This window comes from Trichomycterus rosablanca, chromosome 5, assembly GCF_030014385.1.
Source record: "Trichomycterus rosablanca isolate fTriRos1 chromosome 5, fTriRos1.hap1, whole genome shotgun sequence".
In the NCBI taxonomy this organism is placed as follows: Eukaryota; Metazoa; Chordata; class Actinopteri; order Siluriformes; family Trichomycteridae; genus Trichomycterus; species Trichomycterus rosablanca.
The window spans coordinates 43,933,752-43,960,590 of NC_085992.1; the positions used below are offsets into that span (position 1 = coordinate 43,933,752).

The following is a 26,839-nucleotide window of genomic DNA, read 5'->3' on the forward strand; positions in this document are numbered from 1 at the left end:
AACAAAATTGCATAGCTGATGCATTTTTGACCTCTGGTGGCTGATTGATGCCACCTGTACAATGCCTTGATCGGGGTGTGGCTCTCCGTACACAAAGCTGATCCGCATATTAACTCACCTTGTGCAGGTGAAAAGATGCAGTCAGCTACTGCACACGACAGAGGATGAGTGTGTTAGTCTTGCTCTCCTCAATCAGGGCGGGGATCGACATCAGTAGAGAGGAAGCGTATTGCAATTGGGTAATTGGATGCACTAAAAGTCGGAAGAAAAGGGGGAGAAAATGCATGAACAGAAATATAAAAAAAATAATTAATTTCAGATAAATAACACTTTCAAAACAATAAACAAAACATTGCAAAGCATAGTGCAAAACCCCCCCAAAACTAGCATGTCTTGAGTAATCTACTACCGCTGCGACCACGATAAAGCAGTTGAAGGAAATGAAATGATCGATATGTTGGACGATCTGTTAATGTTTGCAAAGTTAAAACAAACTTTAGAACCGTCATTGTCAGTCATTTTCTCAGGCACCACCAACAACAAAGGGGGCAGTGTAGACGTTTGTGATATGAATTAGAAACCACGCACGCGCTCATACGTCATCCTTTGGTTGTCTTTCAAATAATTTATTAATCCCTAGATATGAGTACTATATAGGGTACGTTTTATGGTATTTGCGCAATATCTAGTGCACTACATAATAAACAGAACGCTATTTGAGACTTGGCCTTCAACTAGAGTGCAGCTTGCATTTTATAGCTCTATGTTAACGTTATTTTGTGTTTTAGGAAAAGAATAAGCGTGTTGACATCTGGTATTTTAAATTTGCAGTTTAATTACTATAATATATTTCATGCATTGATTTGTTGTTGAGTTAGTCTACTAAGTGACCACATATATAGCAGGAAACATTGTTTAGTTCAGGAGCAGGACTTTATTTAATAAGGAAGTGAGTGTATCACGATGGCCAGGATTTTATAAATTCATGGCTAGACATGTAATAAATAGATGAGAATTGATGTGTGGTCAGGACAGCTAGTTTTTACTCCCGCTGACTGAAGTTTTCACTGATTCAGGCGTGCAGGAGGGATTTGGACATGGCTGTGTGTGAGACTCAGCTGATGTTAAGTGTGGGACTGATCGGTAAGAACTGTTTAAAGACTCTAATACTGGTTAACAATATAACTATATACAACACTAATTTGTATCATGTTATACTCTAGTATTCAGTTTTGAACGATATGAATTCCCAAATGATGTTCACTAAAGAGTCGATTCAAAGAGTCGAGACTTCAGTATAGAAGTGAGCCTATCATGAAGCCGGAGATTTAATTAAATATTTTGGTAAAATTATTGTAAATTTTTAAATGTATATGTAGTCTGGACATACATTTGATTCGACTATAATTGACTTAAATTTCCCCGGATTAAGACGTGCATCAGATCAGAAATTAAAAGAGCTGTTTCAATTCCTGATGTTAAGTGTGTGAATGATTAGTTAGAGATGTTTATCCAAACAATATCGTATGGGATGGCCAATATAAACACTAATTTATAATCACAAATGACTACTGTTTAGATAATAAATATATGATATCCTAATGTTTGATGTTTGCGGTCGTCTATCAATTCTGATTCAATTCTGAGTCGATTCAAAGAATCGGTTCCACCAAATGATTTTGATATCGGTTTCCTTAATCAGAGTCTCTTACAATTAACAATACAAAGCTATTTCGAGAATACAGTTGCAATCAGAAATATTCAAACCCTCTCACAGTAGAATGTATTATGGAGCTGTGTATAGAATTGAACAAAAATATTAATTATTAATACACAGAAAATGAACTTTGAAAAATCTCCATATGCACTATTATTCAACCCTTGGTGGAACATCCTTATTACCTTGATGACCTCTAATAAGTCATTTAATTGACATCGACATTAAAGCCTAATACTTGTCTTCTAATTCAGCCTGAGACTAAACATCTTTTTACTATTGCTGTTGGTAACTTAACATTATGGACGTATTCAGTGATGTGCCATTAAGTATTTAATCTTAACACAATACTAATATTAGCACTCATTCTGGCTGATGCCCAGTACCAGTCATCCAAAAGTTATAAGAAATACCACAGATGTGGTAGCCATCTGGACCATGGGTTAAGACAGTTAACAACACACGTGTTAACAGCATAACATATGGCAGCAACAAGCCATACTATAGGTGAAAATAGTTGTGAATAGGTGTAGGTAAACTAGTCAATATCTCATATGTAATTTTATGTTAATAACTGAACATATGATGATGACCTTTAGTACAAAAAATTGCTCAGGTCGAGGTCACTTTGCTTGGCATCATATCAAATTTGCATTCTTGTTTTATTGTCTTCCTCACATAGAATTATGCTTGTCACTCAAACCCAAGCTGTGCAAATCATTTGTGCATTACTTTTATTAGGTTAGAAAAAAATATAAGCTTTTAAGTATATTGTTGAATTTGTCTTTTGCTTGGGGCTGTTTTTGGTTCACAGATCTTGGTCTTAGCACAACATCTTAGATTTGCTAAAAATTATGCATTTCTTCACTTTCAGCTCTACTGACAGGTAAGTGTTTTGTTGAGAGGTTTTTATTGCATCATTGATCTATCTCTTGCTTTCTCAGAGAAAGATGTGAACGCGGATACACTGTGGGTTTGGTGCTTCCCATCAGTCAGTGCAGAACTGCGGGAAGTCCTCATGCGGAAGTGCTGCCTGTCCCACGACTCTCCACACATACACGCATTTGTGTTCGGGCAGTACTGCCGAACCTGGTACTACATCAGTACTGTAGAGGTGCAGGAACCCACCGCCCTTAAGAAGGTACACATTTCCAGTATCCCAAAACATACAGTATGCAGAAAGCTTCACAAAAATGATTGATGACCACAAAATCAAACTTAAAGTTTGAACATTGGTCACTCATGCGGTGCAGGGGTCTAAAATGCAGCCTACCATCTCTGATGTCCATGATTGGGGGAATGGTTGAATGGGTTCTAGGCATGAACCCACAGCTGAGATTAGACTGTTGTGCTGCTACATACAACTATTGGCAGCCCTGCATTTAGTTATAAAACATCATTAAGTCTTTAACCACATCTGAAAGTGTTTATAATAAGTCATATTTAAATGTATTTTTGTGTGTATTGTGTGCTGAGTATTTAGCATTGTCTTAAGGTCTAAAATATTTAGCATATGTTTTCTATATGTTTGTTCACGTAGGTTACACATTTGTCTATAGTTATTACCTCTAAGGATTTTAACCCTGAAAAATATGCAGCATTCAGTCGAGTTCTGTGTAGGTAAGATCTATATTTTGCTAAAATATGACAAATATATTTTCATAATGTATATACTTTTATATATATACACCGATCAGCCATAACATTAAAACCACCTCCTTGTTTCTACACTCACTGTCCATTTTATCAGCCCCACTTACCATATAGAAGCACTTTGTAGTTCTACAATTACTGACTGTAGTCCATCTGTTTCTCTACATACTGTTTTAGCCTGCTTTCACCCTGTTCTTCAATGGTCAGGACCCCCACAGGACCACTACAGAGCAGGTATTATTTAGGTGATGGATCATTCTCAGCACTGCAGTGACACTAAAATGGTGGTGGTGTGTTAGTGTGTGTTGTGCTGGTATGAGTGGATCAGACACAGCAATGCTGATTGAGTATTTAAACACATATCTGTCCCTGCTGGATTGAGAATAGTCCACCAACCAAAAATATCCAGCCAACAGCGCCCTATGGGCAGCGTCCTGTGACCACTGATGAAGGTCTAGAAGATGACCAACTCAAACAGCAGCAATAGATGAGCGATCGTCTCTGACTTTACATCTATAAGGTGGACCAACTAGGTGTCTAATGTGTCTAATGGAGTGTCTAATAGAGTGGACAGTAAGCGGACATGGTATTTAAAAACTCCAGCAGCACTGCTGTGTCTGATCCACTCATACCAGCACAACACACACTAACACACCACCACCATGTCAGTTGAAGAACAGCATGGGGGGGGGCTGACAGAGGACGACTGGGAGAAACAGATGGACTACAGTCAGTAATTGTAGAACTACAAAGTGTTCCTATATGGTAAGTGGAGCTGATAAAATGGACAGTGAGTGTAGAAACAAGGAGGTGGTTTTAATGTTATGGCTGATCAGTGTATATACTTATATATTTATATTCTATATATATGAATTTCAGACTAAATTGATATTTACCATTTAATTGCTTTAGAATAAATTAGGCACTTGTCTAATACATTTCTCAAAATATGTGTCATTCGTGTTATACTGCTTTGTGCTGTGTGCTTTCACAGGATGTACATCAAACATGGGAGTCCAGTGAGGATGATGGAGGGCTACATCGCTGTGTTAACTAAGGGCATTTGCCAAAGTGATGAGAATGGTTCTTTCTTTATCAAGGATTATGACGTCAGAAAAGCCTACCTGGCTGGATCCATAAAAGGTATTACCTGAGTTTAGAAAAATCTAAATCATTAGATAAAAATCTAAATCATTTCTGTTCTAAGCAGTTCACTTGTAGTAAGGGTAGGTTGGATCAGAGAGGTCTAATGTCTTGTGTGTCCAATCCAGATGTGGTTTCTCAGTTTGGAATGGAAACAATCATTCTGTATACAGCACTGATGTTAAAGAAAAGGATTGTGGTTTACCACCCTCGTGTTGAGGCTCTGCTTGAGTTCACAAGGTAATCATAATGGAGATTCCATATTCATGGGATGTAATATGTTTTCAGCCTTATTCTCCCAGTTAGACAGTTCTATTTCCTTGTTGCAATGCCACAGTGGGCTGAGGAGGGCAGCAGACTAACACACAAATTCATTCCAAAATATTGTGGAACCACAGAGCACCTTTTTACAGATTTTACAGTTACCAGCCAGTAGGCACCACTGGTACAGCGGCATATAAGTAAATCTCCTTCTGGCTTTTTTTTCTTTAACCCAATCAATTGTATTGGGTTAAGCACCTGACCAGGCCCGTGGTACTGTGGTGGATTCACCTGATTAGACTGCCGTGCTGCCAAAACACCGCTTTATCCTACTCAGTCAGGGTCACATGGGTACAATTCACTGAGAGAAAGGTAGGAAATACCCTGGATAGGTGGCCAGTCCATTAAAATAGAAAGATGATGTACACATTAAAACAAAAAGATGGGGTGCTCAGTTGGCCGAGCGATAAAATACGCTAGCACGCCAGAGCTAATGAGTTCAAATCTCAGCTCTGCTACTGGCAGGCTGGGCGTTTTCTTGTTACATTTAACAAGAATGCAGGTGCTGTCCTAAATAGGACCTGACAAAAACATTTCCTTCCATTGCTGTGTCTTAAAATTCTCTTCATTCTTTAGATAGGGTTTAGTAATTTTTAAAAAATTCAGTGACATATTTCTACATTATATACTGCATCACCTGTAGGCCATAGATTTAATTTAAATTTTAGTTATTTAAAAAGGAGAGATTTTTAGTGGCAATGTTGGGTGATGGGTGTATGTTTTTTTGCTTTTAACACCAGAACACTTCCAGCCCTGACATGGCACCGGAAAGACTGGTCCATTCTGCACCCATATGTTCACCTGGAGGACAAAGAGTTGGACGACCTCAGAAAATGTACAGGTATTGAGCAGGAATGGTACTTTAATCATTTTTGTTAACTAAAATGAAGTTTTGTTAAATGAATAGTATTAAAATATCCACAGGAGAAAATAGTATATGATCAAGAATTAATACTTATAAAACCAAAAACAAAGTTTAATTTTATTGCATGTAGCCATTACAACAATGTATTATAACCATAAGTGTGAGTATGTGTCTGCCCTGTGATGGACTGGCAACCTGTCCGGGGTGTTTCCTACCTTTTGCCCAATAAATCACACCCACTGTGACCCTGAACTGGATAGAGCTGGGGTAAAACAGACAGTGAATAAATAAATGAATGAAAGTCATGGGCTTAGTCATATCTAACAACGTAGACTAACATGGAGAGCTCTGCTAGTTAAACTACTGACTCAAATAATATTATTAGGAAGGACTGTGCATTTTATCTAATTTTGAGAATCTGGCTCCTGATTGCTCCTGCTGCTCTCTGTGTGCTCAGGATATGTTGCAGGCTTTGTGGATCCGGAGGTTGTCAACAGAGCGGATCTGTTCGATGTCTTTGTCAATCTTCTTGACAGTGAGATCACTATATCTCAAAGTTCCAAAGGTAATAGTTTTTAAAAAAAAAATGAAAAGTGGTGTCTTTGGTGCCTTTTACTAACAGAAATATTGTTCATACAATATGTGCCTTGTTTAACAATACATTTGACAATTTGTTTGACTGAATTGCAAACAGCCATGCAGTTACAAAAGACAAACACTAGGATGGATCGAACTAAAGAGTGAAATGACATTTACTTTAGCAGGGTCGTTCAAAGACAATCTAGTCGTATCCAATAACCTGATTGCATTACGCTTCTTCTTTACTGATGCTGATCTTCACTTTTGATTGAGGGGAGTGAGACGTATGCAGTAGCCGACTGCATCTTATCACCTGCATTCATATGTGGATCAGCTTTGTGTACGAAGAGCCACATGCTGATTAATGTATTATCCCCCGTCCTTGTGCAGGTGCCATTAACCAACCAGCAGAGGTCATATTTGCATCAGTTATGAGGTCCCTATCTGGCTCCCCACACTGTATGAACAACAGCCAATCGTTGTTCATGTAGCCGCCCAGCCCAGCCAGATAGCAGAGCTGAGTTTTGAACTGATGAGTTCGAAATGTCAGCTCTGGTGTGCTAGTGTGTTTTACTACTGTGTCACCTGAGCACTGAAAGACATTTTTAACACAATTTTAAAACTCTACTCTTCTTGAAAAATACTTTTTGTTTGTATAAGACACAGACAACCTAAGTATACACAAAATACATGTTTTTTTTCCTTTTACCCCTAATCTAGTCATTTCCATTTCCCATTTGTACTTGCACTACCTTAGTTCTGGCCAAGGAGCTGACACACACCCAGTTGCCAGCAGCTTAACCAACATAACCACCAATCTTTATTAATAGCAAGCAGCCAGACTCAAACCCAGACTCACCATGTACAATGCCAAATGTTGATTAGAGTGGCAAAAAGAACAGGTAAACACTACTGGTGGTTACTGTAGTGCCAGCTATACAGGTTGAGTAATGGACAGACCTGTTTTTGATGCTTTATTTATATATATATATATATATATATACAGTGTATCACAAAAGTGAGTACACCCCTCACATTTCTGCAGATATTTAAGTATATCTTTTCATGGGACAACACTGACAAAATGACACTTTGACACAATGAAAAGTAGTCTGTGTGCAGCTTATATAACAGTGTAAATTTATTCTTCCCTCAAAATAACTCGATATACAGCCATTAATGTCTAAACCACCGGCAACAAAAGTGAGTACACCCCTAAGAGACTACACCCCTAAATGTCCAAATTGAGCACTGCTTGTCATTTTCCCTCCAAAATGTCATGTGATTTGTTAGTGTTACTAGGTCTCAGGTGTGCATAGGGAGCAGGTGTGTTCAATTTAGTAGTACAGCTCTCACACTCTCTCATACTGGTCACTGAAAGTTCCAACATGGCACCTCATGGCAAAGAACTCTCTGAGGATCTTAAAAGACGAATTGTTGCGCTACATGAAGATGGCCAAGGCTACAAGAAGATTGCCAACACCCTGAAACTGAGCTGCAGCACAGTTGCCAAGATCATCCAGCGTTTTAAAAGAGCAGGGTCCACTCAGAACAGACCTTGCGTTGGTCGTCCAAAGAAGCTGAGTGCACGTGCTCAGCGTCACATCCAACTGCTGTCTTTGAAAGATAGGCACAGGAGTGCTGTCAGCATTGCTGCAGAGATTGAAAAGGTGGGGGGTCAGCCCGTCAGTGCTCAGACCATACGCCGCACACTACATCAAATTGGTCTGCATGGCTGTCACCCCAGTAGGAAGACTCTTCTGAAGTCTCTACACAAGAAAGCCCGCAAACAGTTTGCTGAAGACATGTCAACAAAGGACATGGATTACTGGAACCATGTCCTATGGTCTGATGAGACCAAGATTAATTTGTTTGGTTCAGATGGTCTCAAGCATGTGTGGCGGCAATCAGGTGAGGAGTACAAAGATAAGTGTGTCATGCCTACAGTCAAGCATGGTGGTGGGAATGCCATGGTCTGGGGCTGCATGAGTGCAGCAGGTGTTGGGGAGTTACATTTCATTGAGGGACACATGAACTCCAATATGTACTGTGAAATACTGAAGCAGAGCATGATCCCCTCCCTCCGGAAACTGGGTCGCAGGGCAGTGTTCCAGCATGATAATGACCCCAAACACACCTCTAAGACGACCACTGCTTTATTGAAGAGGCTGAGGGTAAAGGTGATGGACTGGCCAAGCATGTCTCCAGACCTAAACCCAATAGAACATCTTTGGGGCATCCTCAAGCGGAAGGTGGAGGAGCACAAAGTCTCGAATATCCGCCAGCTCCGTGATGTCGTCATGGAGGAGTGGAAAAGCATTCCAGTGGCAACCTGTGAAGCTCTGGTAAACTCCATGCCCAGGAGAGTTAAGGCAGTTCTGGGAAATAATGGTGGCCACACAAAATATTGACACTTCAGGAACTTTCACTAAGGGGTGTACTCACTTTTGTTGCCGGTGGTTTAGACATTAATGGCTGTATATTGAGTTATTTTGAGGGAAGAATAAATTTACACTGTTATATAAGCTGCACACAGACTACTTTTCATTGTGTCAAAGTGTCATTTTGTCAGTGTTGTCCCATGAAAAGATATACTTAAATATCTGCAGAAATGTGAGGGGTGTACTCACTTTTGTGATACACTGTATATATATATATATATATATATATATATATATATATATATATATATACTGTATATATATACTGTATATATATATGTGTATATATATATATGTGGTTACTGTAGTGCCAGCTATACAGGTTGAGTAATGGACAGACCTGTTTTTGATGCTTTATTTATATATATATATATATATATATATATATACAGTGTATCACAAAAGTGAGTACACCCCTCACATTTCTGCAAATATTTCATTATATCTTTTCATGGGACAACACTATAGACATGAAACTTGGATATAACTTAGAGTAGTCAGTGTACAGCTTGTATAGCAGTGTAGATTTACTGTCTTCTGAAAATAACTTAACACACAGCCATTAATGTCTAAATAGCTGGCAACATAAGTGAGTACACCCCACAGTGAACATGTCCAAATTGTGCCCAAATGTGTCGTTGTCCCTCCCTGGTGTCATGTGTCAAGGTCCCAGGTGTAAATGGGGAGCAGGGCTGTTAAATTTGGTGTTTTGGGTACAATTCTCTCATACTGGCCACTGGATATTCAACATGGCACCTCATGGCAAAGAACTCTCTGAGGATGTAAGAAATAGAATTGTTGCTCTCCACAAAGATGGCCTGGGCTATAAGAAGATTGCTAACACCCTGAAACTGAGCTACAGCATGGTGGCCAAGGTCATACAGCGGTTTTCCAGGACAGGTTCCACTCAGAACAGGCTTCGCCAGGGTCGACCAAAGAAGTTGAGTCCACGTGTTCGGCGTCATATCCAGAGGTTGGCTTTAAAAAATAGACACATGAGTGCTGCCAGCATTGCTGCAGAGGTTAAAGATGTGGGAGGTCAGCCTGTCAGTGCTCAGACCATACGCCGCACACTGCATCAACTCGGTCTGCATGGTCGTCATCCCAGAAGGAAGCTGACGCACAAGAAAGCCCGCAAACAGTTTGCTGAAGACAAGCAGTCCAAGAACATGGATTACTGGAATGCCCTGTGGTCTGACGAGACCAAGATAAACTTGTTTGGCTCAGATGGTGTCCAGCATGTGTGGCGGCGCCCTGGTGAGAAGTACCAAGACAACTGTATCTTGCCTACAGTCAAGCATGGTGGTGGTAGCATCATGGTCTTGGGCTGCATGAGTGTTGCTGGCACTGGGGAGCTGCAGTTCATTGAGGGAAACATGAATTCCAACATGTACTGTGACATTCTGAAACAGAGCATGATCCCCTCCCTTCGAAAACTGGGCCTCATGGCAGTTTTCCAACACGATAACGACCCCAAACACAACCTCCAAGATGACAACTGCCTTGCTGAGGAAGCTGAAGGTAAAGGTGATGGACTAAACCCAATTGAGCACCTGTGGCGCATCCTCAAGTGGAAGGTGGAGGAGTTCAAGGTGTCTAACATCCACCAGCTCCGTGATGTCATCATGGAGGAGTGGAAGAGGATTCCAGTAGCAACCTGTGCAGCTCTGGTGAATTCCATGCCCAAGAGGGTTAAGGCAGTGCTGGATAATAATGGTGGTCACACAAAATATTGACACTTTGGGCACAATTTGGACATGTTCACTGTGGGGTGTACTCACTTATGTTGCCAGCCATTTAGACATTAATGGCTGTGTGTTGAATTATTTTCAGAAGACAGTAAATCTACACTGCTATACAAGCTGTACACTGACTACTCTAAGTTATATCCAAGTTTTATTTCTATAGTGTTGTCCCATGAAAAGATATAATGAAATATTTGCAGAAATGTGAGGGGTGTACTCACTTTTGTGATACACTGTATATATATATACTGTATATATATATATATATATACTGTGTATATATATATATATATATATATATACTGTATATATATATATATATATATATATATATATATATATATATATATATATATATATATATATAAATAAAGCATCAAAAACAGGTCTGTCCATTACTCAACCTGTATAGCTGGCACTACAGCTATACAGGTTGAGTAATGGACAGACCTGTTTTTGATGCTTTATTTATATATATATATATATATATATATATATATATATATATATATATATATATACTGTATATATATATATATATACTGTGTATATATATATATATATATATATATATACTGTATATATATATATATATATATATATATATATACTGTGTGTATATATATATATATATATATATATATATATACTGTATATATATATATATATATATATATATATATATATATATATATATATATATATATATATATATATAAATAAAGCATCAAAAACAGGTCTGTCCATTACTCAACCTGTATAGCTGGCACTACAGTAACCACCAGTAGTGTTTACCTGTTCTTTTTGGATCATTGTCTTGTTGGAAGATAAATCGTTTTGTATTGTGGCCAAAAAGTTCGATTTTGGTTTCATCTGACCAGAGCACCTTCTTCCACATGTTTGGTGTGTCTCCCAGGTGGCTTGTGGCAAACTTTAAATGAGACTTTTATGGATATCTTTGAGAAATGGCTTTCTTCTTGCCACTCTTCCATAAAGGCCAGATTTGTGCAGTGTACGACTGATTGTTGTCCTATGGACAGATTCTCCCACCTCAGCTGTAGATCTCTGCAGTTCATTCAGAGTGATCATGGGCCTCTTGGCTGCATCTCTGATCAGTCTTCTCCTTGTTTGAGCTGTTTAGAGGGACGGCCGGGTCTTGGTAGATTTGCAGTGGTCTGATACTCCTTCCATTTCAATATGATCGCTTGCACAGTGCTCCTTGAGATGTTTAAAGCTTGGGAAATCTTTTTGGATCCAAATCCGGCTTTAAACTTCTCCACAACAGTATCTCGGACCTGCCTGGTGTGTTCCTTGGTCTTCATGATGCTCTCTGCGCTTTAAACAGAACTCTGAGACTATCACAGAGCAGGTGCATTTATACGGAGACTTGATTACACACAGGTGGATTCTATTTATCACCATCAGTCATTTAGGTCAACATTGGATCATTCAGAGATCCTCACTGAACTTCTGGAGTGAGTTTGCTGCACTGAAAGTAAAGGGGATGAATAATATTGCACGCCCCACTTTTCAGTTTTTTATTTCTAAAAAAAGTTTAAAATATCCAATAAATTTCGTTCCACTTCACGATTGTGTCGCACTTGTTGTTGATTCTTCACAAAAAATTACAATTTCGTATCGTTATGTTTGAAGCCTGAAATGTGGCAAAAGGTTGAAAAGTTCAAGGGGGCCGAATACTTTTGCTAGGCACTATATATATAGTTTACGCATTTTCTCCGCTTTTTTCTCCCTTTTAGTGCGACCAATTGCCCGACTGCGTCATGCTTCCTCTCCACCAATGCCGATCCTCGCTCTGATTGAGCAGAACGAAGCTAACTCACGCCCGCTCCCACATGTGGGCAGCATGCCGTATGCATCTTGTCAACCACACTTTGACAAGTGCAGTGCAGCTCAGCACTATGTACGGAGAGACACACCCTGACAGCACTTTTTTCCCATCTCTGTGCAAGCGCCATCAATCAGCCAGCAGAGGTCATAATTGCACCAGTCATGAGAGAGAGACCCTATCTGGCTTAATCCCACCCCAACTGAACAACAGGCCAATCGTTGTTCATGTGGCCACTCAGCCTTAGCTGGCAGGCAGAGCTGAGACTTGATACGATGTATTCGAGATCCTATCTCTGGTTCCAGTGTGTTTTTACTGCTGCGCCACCTGAGCGGCATTTTTGTTGCTTTTAATTTGACCCCTTAGTTTGACAAAAGTGAAATTTTTATGTCAGCACATAATGACAATCTGAAGCAGTTTTTTTTAAAGTTTTTTGCATATGCCATCCAATCAACCACAAATGCTTCTGTGGCCTACAACAAAATAATACCATGAATTGTAGTCTATATGTGACATTGTTTTGCTGGGTAGCCAATAAACACCAAAAACATAGCTTGTTTTTATAATGTATTTGTCAAAGTCTGTTTTTGATGCTTGTTTGTTTTCTCCATTATTATAGATGCAATGACTATGGGAAAACTGCATAAAGAGATTGGTCACTTGATTGTCCAGTCTGCAGAAGACACTGATCGCACAGATGTTCAGGTTATCAAGGTAAACTAATTTGGACAGGACAGACGAAAAACATGATGGCTTTCTTTGATTACATTTAGTATATTTAATTACTCTTCTCTGTTATTAGGATATCTCAGTAAAGACCAAGGAAATTATCAGTAACTTGGTAGCCCTAGCAAAGGAAGAAAAAGGCACTAAATTGACTTTGGAGACACTGAAGCAGCGTCACTTTCCTCCAGCAACCGAGAGCTTTCTCTTCCATTTGGCAGCAGCCGAGCAGCTTCTCAAGATCTGACCAATCTGAACCCCTCATTAACCAATGAGAAGGAAATGACAATGTGACCACATTATTAATGTAAACTTGTAAATTCTAAATTTGCATAAAAATAGTTTTATACAGATTTTATGATTCATGTATTATGACAGTTTGTGCTACTTGATAAATTAGTTAGCTATTCCAATTCACGGAGCAAGACTATTATCTATTCACCATCTCTTAATTATGGTTGCCACATTAACAGATTAATATAAAAAGCTGCATAATTACACTAGCATTTTAAGTCTGTTTTCCATCTATAATGAAGTGTAAACAGCATGTGCTGGTGTCTGACCCACAACAAAAACGTAAGGTTAAAAGTTTACATACACTTATAGGAGTAATGGGATTGTGGCATGGTGCCTTAATTTCTATCTAGTTAACTCACTGTGCCCATATAAAAACAGAAGTTTAACTGCACCCAATAAAATAATAAGTATATATAAAAACCCAAAGATATTCAGAACAACTAAAACAGGTCTGCCCTAAATTGAAAGCAAGCTTGACACTGCCATGGGCTTTGCGCAGGAAGTCCTAACGTAACCTGTGGCCCACACACATGGAGATTCACCCTGCACTTCTCTACTTTGGCCCAATTATTATAATCCATCAATACATGTGTGTGACCCGTGAGACCTTATTTTTTGTTCACCAGCTAAGAGGCTGTTTTGCAAGAAAAAAAAGCTCCTGCTTTTTGTAACATATGATCAGCAACAAATTTCGCATGAGTTTTAAGGTGCCAATTTTGAAGCAATAGCTTCATAAATATTTATTTATTTGAGATTGCTAAGGCCTCAGTGAAATTTTGGGCTTACTCCTATGGTCGTTTGGTGCAATAAAGTTATCTCCTTTCTCGGCTTTTGTGGAAGCTCCTTATTTTGCACCATGGTTGCAACATACCTTGAACACTTGAATCTCTATAATACAGCACATTTGCTTAATCATTCAACTTAAAATAGTAAAATCTAAAAGCTGCAGGAGAATTTATCTTAAATTTTTCTTTGGGTGGATTGAATATTCCTGATTTCAACTGCACAGGTGTTAAAACATAAACTAATCAGTTACTTTGGTGGCACTTGAAGCATGAAAGTATTACTGATTGATTTTTACAGTATTTAAAATAGAAATGGTAAAGACTGATGCAATACCTGGTTCAAAATCATTATTGTACAAGTGAAAAAATAAGTGTTTCAAATTGTATCTGAATTATATCTAAGTCAGGATGTTGGTCAATTTGAATAAGGTGATGAATGCAGTAAAATTAATAAGTTAATTGTCTGATTTTTACATAAAACTGTAAAAACATCAGTGTTTCCAAATCATAGCATCTGCATAGGATCTGTGTTCTGTGGCCAATTTATTGCTCTATTTCAGTAACTCATCTGATGAATGTGCTTGCAGAGTATGTGCCAATTCAATTTTGTATGTTGCTTTTTTTTTTTTACATGTGATTTTTTTTTTAATATAATGGTGTTCTTACTAATAAATGTCAGATTATATATTAATAAGTATATAAAAGTAAGCTTCATTGTAAAGTCTAAAATTCTGAATTAACATTAACATAATGTGATTCATGTTACAATGCAATTAACTTTTGTTAGATTTGTAAAATTTATATTCTGTCTTAAAAGTTATGAAATCTTTACTAAAATTGATTAAAGAAACATAAAACTAGAAAACACTTCCCTTAATTTTATTATATACAGAAACTTTACATTTCATTTACCATTCATATGTGGTAATTTTAAATCTGTAAAACTAAAGTCAAGTAAAAAAAAAAAAAGATATTGGCCGCTCAGGTGGCGCAGCAGTAAAAACACACACTAGCGCACCAGGGCTGGGATCTCGAATACATCGTATCGAATCTCTGCCATCCGGCTGGGCTGAGTGGCCACATGAACAACGATTGGCCTGTTGTTCATATAGAAGTGGGGCATTAAGCCGGATAGGGACTCTCTCATAACAGATGCAGCTACGCCCTTTGCTGGCGGGTGATGGCCCCTGCACAGGGGTGGGGAAGGAGTGCGTTGATCAGGGTGTGTCTCTCCGTACACGGAGCTGATCCGCAGCTGATCTCGTCTGTTGTAGGTGAGAAAATGCATACGGCTGCTGCCCACGTGTCGGAGGGGGCATGGGTTAGCTTCGTTCTCCTCAATCAGAGCCGGGGCCGGCATTAGTGGAGAGGAAGCATGACGCAATCGGGCAATTGGGCGCGCTAAAAGTCGGGAGGAAAAAGGGAGAAAATGCATAAACAAAATATTTAAAAAATAATACAAATATTGATCTTAGATTTAAATTTGTTTGCATGTTGTTAAGATGTCTTAAGGTGCGTTCACCTTATTTGGGAATTAAGAAGTTTTTGAATGAGTCTGTGAGTAATTGTGCTTGTTTAATCATTTGTTTTAAGGCCCGCAATAAACTTTCAAGTTAATCCCAAAGGTGTTGGGTGCCATTAAGATTAGGGCTTTTATGTGCGCCACTAAAATTCCAATATCAATCTTGTCTAACCATGTCTTTATGGACCTTGCTTTGTGCACAGTCATGCTGAAACAGTAAAGGGCCTTCCCCAAAATGCTGCCTCAAAGTTGTTAATAGATTAGCAACTTAATACATTTCTGGTCACTACTGTTAAAAACAACAGCCCCATCCGCTAAGCTGTATACTTCGATTGTACGGTATTTAGCCTCATAAAGTGTAATGTGTGGATGTCAAGAACCAAGATGTGTGTGGTAAGTGGTATGTGGTAAGTGGTATGTGGCAATTAACATAACTGTCTTTTTATTTAAATGGGATTTCTTATAGTGCATTTTCTACTCACCAGAATAGAGTCCTGGGTGTCAAAAACTGCAGTTTTTACTCCCTGGCAACATAGTGGGAGACAATTGTTATGACAGTTGTTACAACCAGAATTACATTTTTATGTGACCCACCACAGAATTGCTGATTGGCTAATACCACCATGTTTACTGAGACAAAAGTGCTTTACATGCCATCCTCAAAACGAACACTTATAAAAATAACCAATAAGAATTATGGGCAGATAAAGTTTTTGAATACGTCTGTGAGTAATTGTGCTTGTTTAATCATTTCTTTTTAATAACTGTCCAGTTAATCCCAAAGATGTTGGGTGCCATTGAGATTAGGGCTTTTTTTGTGTGGGCCACTAAAATACCAATACCAGTCTTGCCTAACCATGTCTTCATGGACCTTGCTTTGTGCACAGTGGCACATCCATGATGAAACAGGAAAGGGCCTTCCCCAAAATGCTACCCAAAGTTGTTAATAGATTAGCTACTCAATACATTTCTGGTCATTGCTGTAGCCCAGCTGATACTGTTAAAAACAACGCCCTCATCCGCTAAGCTGTATGCTGCGATTATACAGTATTTAGCCTCATAAAATGCCATTAAATGGGCCAGAATTAAATGTTTTTATGTAACCCACTGCAGAATTGCTGATTGGCTAATACCACCTTGTTTACTGAGAAAAAGGGTTATTTATGCTTTACATGCCATCCCCTTCCTCCAGATGCTCCGGTTTCCTCCCACAGTCCAAATACATGCAAGTGAGGTGAATTGGAGACTAAATTGTCCATGACTGTGTTTGATATAACCTTGTGAACTGATGAATCTTGTGTAATGAGTAACTACCGTTCCTGTCATGAATGTAACCAAAGTGTAAAACATGACATTAAAATCCTAATAAACAAACAAACAAACATGCCATCCCCAAAACAAATACCTAAAAAAAATAACCAACAAGAATAATAATCTAGGGCAGATGGAATGCCTTTATTTGTCATAAATATATATACATGTGTACAGTACAATGAAATGCTTGTTTGGAAGCTGGGGTCGGCCCATGTAGCTGAAAGGGTTAAGAGCTTTGCTCAAGGGCCCAACAGTGGTTGCATGGCAAAGGAGAAATTTGAACCCACAACCTTCCAATTGATGGCCCAAAGCTCCACCCACTAGGCCACTACTGTCCATAAACATACACACCTATGCATTATTTAAAAAAATCCTTGTTGTTACCGATTTTGAATGTACATTCATGGGGAAACATGCTTTTTGACAACAGGATAGGTTTATCCTAGGACTTGCTGGGTACCCTTGACTGTTTAAACCATTTTAAGTCCAGCGGCAATTGTGAATGTATAATAAACATTGAGTGTTGGTTTCAAGGTGACAGTTACAGTCCTCTGTGGTAAAACAGCTCCATATCATTAGTTGAAGTCTGCAACTCCTTTTCCACGTACTCTGTTTTAATCTAAATGAAAAGATAAAACAAATAATTTAAGAAGTTGAAAATAATGTAGATTTGGATACAATTAACATCTGTGTATCTATGGATTAACAATTATCACAACAGTTTGATGCAAGTTACCTTGCCAACTTGTGGAAATAGACTGAAGGACACAGGGATCATCAGGCCAAGGACAACCGCAGTGCTAATGTGTCTAACAGGAGCAAACAGCATTGGGTTCCTCTGGACAAATTTTGCCCTGAGTGAAAATAAACATATCATTAGATACCAAGTCACCCATGACTGAAAGTCAACAAGTCCTGACTAGAATAGATATGAGCAGCGCAGTACCTTTTTAAAAGAAAGAGCAGCAGAATGGGCACAGTTGCAGTGGTACCAAAAAGAGTTGCTCGGGATATGGCAGTCTCTCTTACCGCCTTAGAGACAAAATGATTTTTATTACCAGTAATGCAACATATGACTTCCATATATTACACAAGGTCTGGGTGGTTCCAGCAGTGGTAAAAATCATGCATTATGGTCCACATACATGCATTCATTAATGTATAGTAAAGGTAAAAGTACAAAATTACAGGCCACATTTTATACGGGCTGTGGTAGCTCCACCGTTACGGTACTGGCCTAGTAATCAGAAGGTTTATGCTACAGGTCACTAAAAAGGTGGACCACCAGACTCTCGAACAGTTTTTTTTCCCCATGGGCCATAAGAACACTAAATATGCAAAACCAAATAAGCTTACTGAGTAATAACCCCACAACACAGTAGCTGTTTGAACAATGTGCAACAATGTGTCTCCTGGTGAAACTGCTGCTATAGATGTATCATTGTAATTATTGAAATCTATTGTCTGTCCTTGCACGTATCACATGGTCTGCCTGTTACATGTCTGAATGTCCATCTGCACTATTGTACTCTTATGTTTGTCTTTAACTGTTTGCACCTTGGGATAGCCAACGTAATTTCGTTATATGCTCCATATAATGATAAATAAAGCTTTTTGATTCTGATTTCAAGCCCCACCACCAGGTGTGACTGTTGGGCATAAATTGTAAAAGGGTCCTGTGAGTTGAGCTGTAAAAGCATTTTGCTGACAGAGTTTGGAGCCAATTTCCCCATTTAGAGAATCAGTACAAACCAATAATTTTTTTTTATTTTTTTTTTTATTTTAGCACGTCCAATTTCGTCCCATCTATCATCCTCTCATTAGTGCGGATTCCTGCTCCTGATTGTCGGGCTGACGAGGCCGTTCCATGCCTCCTCCGAAACGTGCACAGCCAATCGACCATCTTATCACCCACACTTGACGAGTGCATCGTGGCAGAGTACTGTGTACGGAGGATCACACACTCCGCCACACCCCCTCCCGTCTCCATACAGGCGCCACCAACCAGCCAGCAGAGGGCGCAACCGCCCCGTTCCTGAGAGAGCATCCCCTACGGTCTCAAGTCCCGCCCCCCACCCGGACAACAGGCCAATCGTTGTCCATAGCCGCCCAGCCTCGACCGTGAAGGCAGAGCTGTATTCGAAACGACGCTCCTTCGAAATCCAGCTCTGGTTGCAGCGCGTGTCTTTTACCGCTGCGCCACCTGAGCAGCCAACCAATAAATTTTTTAACTAATAAATGTTAAGGAAATTCCTATTATGATGGAAGAGCCTTCTTCCAGGAGATTTCTTTCGTGTTCCCATTCGCAGGGCACGAGGGGGTCACTGTATGGTTTAATATGTATTAAAACTATGTAAATCACATGCTATGGCCTTTACAGTCACAAGTTAAACACTTGTGGAAGCTTTTGAACCTCCTTGACACCACACTGTACCAGTATCATCAAAAACTAACTATAGCGCCCAGGTGGGGCAGCGAGATATTCCGCTAGCACACCAGCACCGAGATTCTGAACTCCTCGGTTCGAAACTCGGCATTGCCACTGGTCGGCTAAGCGCCATCTAGCGGGCATAATTGGCAGTGCCTGCAGAGAGGGATGACCGGAATATGTGGGAGGGGTCTTTAAACGCTGTGTAAGGACCCATGATTGGCGAATAGAGGGGCCTTTGCAGAGTGCATGGGTGGAAAAGGGTTCCGATAAGGGCTGCGGGGGGTCGTCGGAGGTGTGAGCAGCAATATACCCACCTCAACAAAAAAAAAAATCGGGGCTCCCCAGCAGCGGAAGACAAACTGACTACACTAATTTGGGAGTATAATTTAACAATGTTTAGAATTTATGTCAAGGCACAGTGAAGTCGATGGTATTGCAACAGCTTACTAAGAAACCATCACACATCTGTACATTTATATTGATACATTTTTTTTATGTAATTCCTTTTGGGTTTGATGAAAACACTGGCTTTTTTTTTTATAAAATGTGTTTGACAGAATCCTTACCTTAGATCCTGCTTCCTTTGATGTACCAACTAAATTCCCATTAGAGTCAAAGACTTTAATTCCATTTTCTGATTCCTCACTCCTCACCACCAAGACGCTGAAGGCAGCAAGACAAGCTAAACAGTGCATAAGAATAATCATTTATATAAATTTAAGTGTAAATGCAAATCATTGTCCAAATGTAGCCAATTGGAAGGCTATTGTCACTGTAGTCTCACTGGTACTTTGCATCAGTGACACTGTGTGTCCATGGTAACAAAATGACTGTAGCTTAAACGTTTGAAAAATTACCTTCCAGCAGCATAATAATGAAACACCTGCTTATACCTGGTGCATAAGTGGTGGTGTAACATTAGACAACTACAGGGTGATTCACTCGAAAGAGATGCCCCTGCTTGCCGATACGTTCAGGAACATGGAGAACTGCGTCAATTGGAGATCACTTCCAACATCGCATGTAATGAAATCAATTACACATACAAGGTATGTCGCGTATTTTTTTTATTTAGATTGCTTCATCCTAAAGGTATTTTTTTTTTTTTTTTTCTATTTTTCCAACCTTCCCCTCCCCCAATTTTCTCCCCTAATCTAGTCGTGTCCAATTACCCTAATTGCATCCTCCACTGATTCCACCCTCCACCACTGACTGAGGACGCTTCTCAACTGACACACGCCCCCTCCGACACATGCTCAGTACAGACAGCATTTTTTACCTGCACGAGTCGAGTTCATATATACCGATCAGCACTGTGCACGGAGAGCCACACCCTGATCAGCATTATTCCTCAGCCCTGTGCAGGTGCCACCAATCAGCCAGCAAGGGTTGTAATTGCGCCAGTTATGAGGACCCATGATCTGGCTTGCCCCTAACCCTATGAACAACAGCCAATCGTTGTTCATGCAGCCACCCAGCTCAGCCAGGTGGCAGAGCTGAGTTTCAATACGATGTATTCGAAAACCCAGCTCTGGTGTGCTAGCGTATTTTACCGCTGCGCCACCTGAGCGGCCATCCTAAAGTAAGTTACAACAGAATATTTGGGGCCTCTTTCGAGTGAATCTCCCTGTAAATGATGCAAAAGATCAGTCGACACTTAATCACCTATAATGAATGATTAAAGATCCAAAACACTTTGCTGTGGCACTCTAACTGTGCTTAGGTGGATCTTGTTTGCTTTAATTATTCTTGTGTCTTGAACTAAATTGTTTTTAACCTGTTACAACTTGATTTGATCAGACACTGTTTGAAAAGTTGGGCTTGGTTTATAAGGGCCCAAAATGTACAGCATTGTCAGGTCAAAAACCAAGCCACCATGTCCAAGTAACTGTTTACTGATCCCTGTGATTAAATTGTTGCTAGGTATACACTGATCAGTCACAACATTGAAACCACCTCCTTGTTTCTACAATTACTGACTGTACTCCATATGTTTCTCCATATGTTCATGCTGTTCTTCAATGGTCAGGACCACCACAGAGTAGGTAATATTTGGGTGGTGGATCATTCTCAGCACTGCAGTGACACTGACATGGTGGTGGTGTGTTAGTGTGTGTTGTGCTGGTATGAGTGGATAAGACACAGCAATGCTGATGGAGTTTTTTAACACCTCACTGTCACTGCTGGACTGAGAATAGTCCATCAACCAAAAATATCCAGCCAACAGCGCCCCGTGGGCAGCGTCCTGTAACCACTGATGAAGGTCTAGAAGATGACCAACTCAAACAGCAGTAATAGATGAGTGATCATCTTTGACTTCACATCTACAAGTGGACCAACTAGGTAGGAGTGTCTAATAGAGTGGACAATGAGTGGACACGGTATTTAAAAACTCCAGCAGCGCTGCTGTGTCTGATCCACTCATACTGAGAATGATCCACCACCTAAATAATACCTGCTCTGTGGTGGTCCTGTGGGGGTCCTGACCATTGAAGAACAGGGTGAAAGAAGGCTAAAAAGGTATGTAGATAAACAGATGGACTACAGTCAGTAATTGTAGAACTACAAAGTGCTTCTATATGGTAAGTGGAGCTGATAAAATGGACAGTGAGTGTAGAAACAAGGAGGTGGTTTTAATGTTATGGCTGATCAGTGTATATAAGGGTAGGGAAACAATATCTAAAACTTGTCTTTCTAGTGTTCCCAGGACCCAAGTAGCCTCAAAGATTTTGAAATAGGAAAAGCTTGGCACAACCTTAAACCTTCCTTAAGTTGGCCATCCAAATTGGGAATGCAGATAAGGAAAGCCTTGGTTAGGAAGGTAGGACAGAACCCAACAATCACTCTAATAAAGATCCAGTGCAGAGATAAGATAAACAGTTAGACAGACAACCATCTCCGTGGCACTCAATAAATGAGGCCTTTATCACAGAGAACAAGACAGATGCCAGTGAACACATTCATTTATTTACTGACCTGATAGGGGGATAGGCAGCACTGATCTACAGAAGGCCTGAGCTGAAACACTGCTGAGCTGCAGACGCTGCAGTATAATTTGAGGAAGGGCCTAAGAATTGGTCAGTAAAAAAAGACAGTGGTGAAATGCATGACAATGCAAGGAAATGCCAATGTGCAACAGTGGTAAACAAATTATTTTGTAAAATTTAAAGATTGCAGAAAAACAAAATGCTCTTACCCCTGCAACTGTTGAATATGCAACGGTTCCCATAATAAGGACAGACTGCTTCAATGTGGTTTTATTTTCCTTAACAAAAGCAAGAATAGTGTTTCATAGTCAGTCAAAAGCAGTTCAATTTACAATATGTCACAATGTAAGTATTAAATCCAATAAGTGTTTTTAAGTGTTATGGGATTTAGCAGGTAAATGCCATAATTACCGTAGTGGTTGTTTTGTTTCTGTTGGCGTGGTTAAATCCAGCAGAGTAACCTTGAAGCAAAAACTGTAGATATAAGATTAAAGTGATTAAAGTTATTAGTTATAAAAACAGTCAAAATTTCTATTAAAAAGAAATTAAAGCATTGGAAATTGCATTACATGCCAGAACAAAGCAGGTGGTACACCTTTATGGGGCACAAAACTTGCTACAACCTATGGAACAGAAGAGAAGAAATAATTAACCTTTTCCCTACTTTAATAATTTCATATCTAATACATTTTCTGATACATTTTATTGAATATACCTTCCAACTCTCAAACAACAGGGTGAGAAAAACTGCCCTATTTTGTCCCAAAATGCAAACAATGTTTATGTAAATAAAGCCCATTAAATCTGTTTCTTAAATTTGTTTAAAAGTAAAAGTTTTTTTTTTTTATGCATTTTCTCCCGATTTAGAGCACTCAATTTTGTCTTCCGCTGCTGAGAGATACCAGATTGCATCCAAGGAGAGCACGTCACTATACACGCCTCTTCCGACACGTGCACAGCCCTCCTCTTCTCGCCCCTGCATTCTGCACAGGCATCTCTTCCGCCAGTCAGGGTCCTTACACAGCGTATGAAGACCCACCAACACACACATAGTCTGGCCCCCACCCTGCAGATACGGTGGCCAATTAGTATCTGCTGCAGGCACTGCCAATTATGCCCGCCAGATGGCGCCCAGCCGACCGGTGGCAACACCGAGTTTCGAACCGAGGAGTTCAGAAACTCAGTGCTGGTGTGGCAATTCCTTTTAAATGTAACACACTAAACAAAATCTAACAAAGTCTGCACCCTAAGTTTGATACCATTATAACCATTTTCTACTGTGGGCCATTGACCACCTGATAAATTGCCTCTAATGGGTGAAGTCCACCTTCCTCCAACCCATGTAAATCTATCACCACCTTTTAAACTGCAGCTCACACAGTGCCATAGGGCATCTGAACTCACCTGATGGACAGTGCTAACTGTCCACTTTGTATAAGCTCAAGAACACCAAAGATCTGCCACTTTGTCTGACTTTTCTCTTTCATTCATTTCACTAATTCCTTCATCCTGGTCAGGGCTGCATGGGTCAAACCCACTCCACCAGCTGTGCACAGTGCTGTCCTAGTCTTAATGTAATTAACAAGACTTATAGGCCTACCATTTGGAAAGTAGAGGCAACCATGCTATCCCTGACCTCTGCTCACAAATTGCCAAACAATCTTCATACAATAAGGTGAATGCTTTTATTATTTTTTTCTGTGTAGACAAAAAGGTTACTTAGTAATAATACTCACCAAAGGAACTGAAATAGGTAGAAAAGCTGAGAAAATAAAATACATTGTTACATTAGAACAGAGATTTGGTTAAATGAAAGAACCATATCATAGTTAATAACAGATTAAATAATAATAACCATAAGTATTAGTTACCATGTGGGCGAAACACTGGGTGTATCAGTGCTCCAGTATCAGCATGCACAGATGTCTAATGGTGCCAAAATGAACAGTTCACGTTAATTTTGAAGCACACATCTGGCCATTGAGATATTTCATCCATTTAAATTACAATTACATTCAATTACAATTTCTACATGTTTATCCACATAAACTTAGTTCTGTGGTTAAGCAAAAACTTACGAGAGACAGCATCCAGGCATTAGAAACCTAGTAATTAAACAAATAAAATATATTGACAAATGAATTAAAACATAAAATAAAAGGAATATATACCAATTCTCGATTAAAAGTATCTGTGTACCTTATCATCATTTTGCTGCTTTCCTTGATCTTTTAACAGAGAGCGAGAGTTTAGAATTTCAGCCTAAAGGCAAAAAACATACATAAAACACAGTTCATTTTTTTAAAATTAATAAGTAGGTAAAACATTGGCAGGCTGCAAAATATTTTACATATACTTTAAGATTATTTGTAATTACACAGGTGAAAAGCAGTGTGATTCATGTCCATCAGCATCCCACAGTAGTCACTGCTCTGTATAAACAAACATACACCGATCAGCCATAACATTAAAACCACCTCCTTGTTTCAGTACTCACTGTCCAGCTTTATCAGCTCCACTTACCATATAGAAGCACTTTGTAGTTCTACAATTACTGACTGTAGTCCATCTGTTTCTCTGCATGCTTTGTTAGCCCCCTTTCATGCTGTTCCTCAATGATCAGGACTCTCCCAGGACCACTACAGAGCAGGTATTATTTGGGTGGTGGATTATTCTAAGCACTGCAGTGACACTGACATGGTGGTGGTGTGTTAGTTTGTGTTGTGCTGGTATGAGTGGATCAAACACAGCAGCGCTGCTGGAGTTTTTAAATACTGTGTCCACTCACTGTCCACTCTATTAGACACTCATACCTAGTTGGTCTACATTGTAGATGTAAAGTCAGAGATGATCGCTCATCTATTGCTGCTGTTTGAGTTGGTCATCTTCTAGACCTTCATCAGTGGTCACAGGACACTGCCCACGGGGCACTGTTGGCTGGATATTTTTGGTTGGTGGACTATTCTCAGTCCAGCAGCAACAGTGAGGTGTTGAAAAACTCCAGCAGCGCTGCTGTGTCTTATCCACTCATACCAGCACAACACACACTAACACACCACCACCATGTCAGTGTCACTGCAGTACTGAGAATGATCCACCACCCAAATAATACCTACTCTGTGGTGGTCCTGTGGGGGTCCTGACCACTGAAGAACAGCATGAAAGGGGGCTAACAAAGTATGCAGAAAAACAGATGGACTACAGTCAGTAATTGTAGAACTACAAAGTGCTTCTATTTGGTCAGTGGAGTTGATAAAATGGACAGGTGGTTTTAATTTTATGGCTGATCAGTGTATGTCTTCCCTTTCTTAGTCATTAGATTCCTGTTGGGGCACTGTGAGAAATCAGAAGCTTTCTAGAGCTCTTAATTTCAAGTAATGTTCCTGTAAACAACAATATAGGCCATACAAGCTCAGTACTGAAACAAGTGTTGACATCATAAACTCTTTTTGGTGGGTTTCCATTGATAAGCAACTATAGAGTCTTAAATCCTTAAGTGAAAAGAATAAATATTTATAACATATTAAAGTTACACCATTTTAAAACTTTCCACAATAAGAAGGTAAACTGGCAACAAGGAACAGTATCTCTTGAAAAAAGGAGGATAAACCAAAGGCCCAGTCTTCACAAACAAAGATGGGTCATGGCTTAACACTTTGTGCCAAACTTCACAAAGTAATTGTCAGTCAGACAAGACAATGCCAGGCCTTTGTAGACACAAAGTATGAGTGCTTGGCTGGCCTGCCTGTAGTTCAGCTCTATCTCCTATTAAAATTGTATAACGCATCATAAAGAGGTGAATTAGAAAACAGAGATCACAGACTGTTGAGCAAGTGAGGTTCTGTTTGCAAAACTGCAACAATTAGCATCCCAAGTTCCCAAACAATTAAAAGGTGTCTATAATAGAAAAGATTATGTAACACAGTGGTAGCCATGCTTCTGTCCCAACTTTTTTGGAGTGTGTTGAGGACATTAAATTTTTAATTTGTGAATACATTAATGCAACATTGGAAAACTTTTCTTTTTCTTAAATGACAGTTAAAGGTTTAAAAGAATGAACAAATCACAGACTGGATAACGTTGATGGTAAAACGTTACTCACTTCAGAGGACAGGATGGAACTGGGATCAAGGATATTTAACCAGATACGTAGTCTGCTTAGGAAAGACTGGAGGAGAATATTGCAAAGATTATCACTGTAGAGATGTTCATGTAATACTAAATAATCACATTTAGTCACCATATACAGTATGTGTTATTAGTAAGTACCTTTCCGTTGATTTGCCAATATTCCAAATTGGGATCCATTTGAGCGATCAGTGCGTATTTTTATTTAAATAACAAAACAGAATTTACTGTAACCGGAGTGAAAGAGAAATATTGTGGGGGGAAACATACAGATGGAGGTCAGACAGACACAACTCACATGTGTGTCTCAAACTTCCGTGTGTGTATCACGTGACACACGTC

At 39.5% G+C, this 26,839-nt stretch overlaps 2 protein-coding genes across 4 annotated transcripts; one reads left to right on the forward strand and one right to left on the reverse strand.

The window, feature by feature from the left end:
• The first annotated feature begins 809 nt into the window (after positions 1 to 809).
• dennd10 (DENN domain containing 10) lies at positions 810 to 14,816 on the forward strand. Of its 2 annotated transcripts, XM_062995255.1 has the most exons (10): positions 907 to 949; positions 1,077 to 1,143; positions 2,662 to 2,858; positions 3,258 to 3,337; positions 4,365 to 4,513; positions 4,642 to 4,753; positions 5,575 to 5,675; positions 6,157 to 6,264; positions 12,930 to 13,024; positions 13,113 to 14,816. In XM_062995255.1, the coding sequence occupies exons 2-10, from the start codon at positions 1,098 to 1,100 to the stop codon at positions 13,278 to 13,280; spliced, it is 1,056 nt and encodes a 351-aa protein (XP_062851325.1). In that variant the 5' UTR covers positions 907 to 949; positions 1,077 to 1,097; the 3' UTR covers positions 13,281 to 14,816. The 2 variants fall into 2 exon arrangements, with proteins under 2 accessions (XP_062851326.1, XP_062851325.1); XM_062995256.1 differs by having other exon boundaries at positions 810 to 1,143; positions 2,592 to 2,858.
• A 2,264-nt stretch (positions 14,817 to 17,080) lies between these two features.
• On the reverse strand, positions 17,081 to 26,786 carry sfxn4 (sideroflexin 4). Of its 2 annotated transcripts, XM_062995257.1 has the most exons (14): positions 26,639 to 26,786; positions 26,472 to 26,537; positions 24,569 to 24,631; positions 24,448 to 24,474; positions 24,241 to 24,295; positions 24,106 to 24,131; positions 22,939 to 22,992; positions 22,781 to 22,843; positions 22,579 to 22,647; positions 22,359 to 22,449; positions 19,949 to 20,064; positions 17,898 to 17,983; positions 17,688 to 17,805; positions 17,081 to 17,570 (listed from the first exon to the last, which is right to left on the reverse strand). In XM_062995257.1, exons 1-14 carry the CDS (start codon positions 26,675 to 26,677, stop codon positions 17,493 to 17,495), a joined length of 951 nt encoding a protein of 316 aa, XP_062851327.1. In that variant the 5' UTR covers positions 26,678 to 26,786; the 3' UTR covers positions 17,081 to 17,492. The 2 variants fall into 2 exon arrangements, with proteins under 2 accessions (XP_062851327.1, XP_062851328.1); XM_062995258.1 differs by lacking the exons at positions 26,472 to 26,537; positions 26,639 to 26,786 and adding an exon at positions 24,747 to 24,789.
• Positions 26,787 to 26,839: the final 53 nt, after the last annotated feature.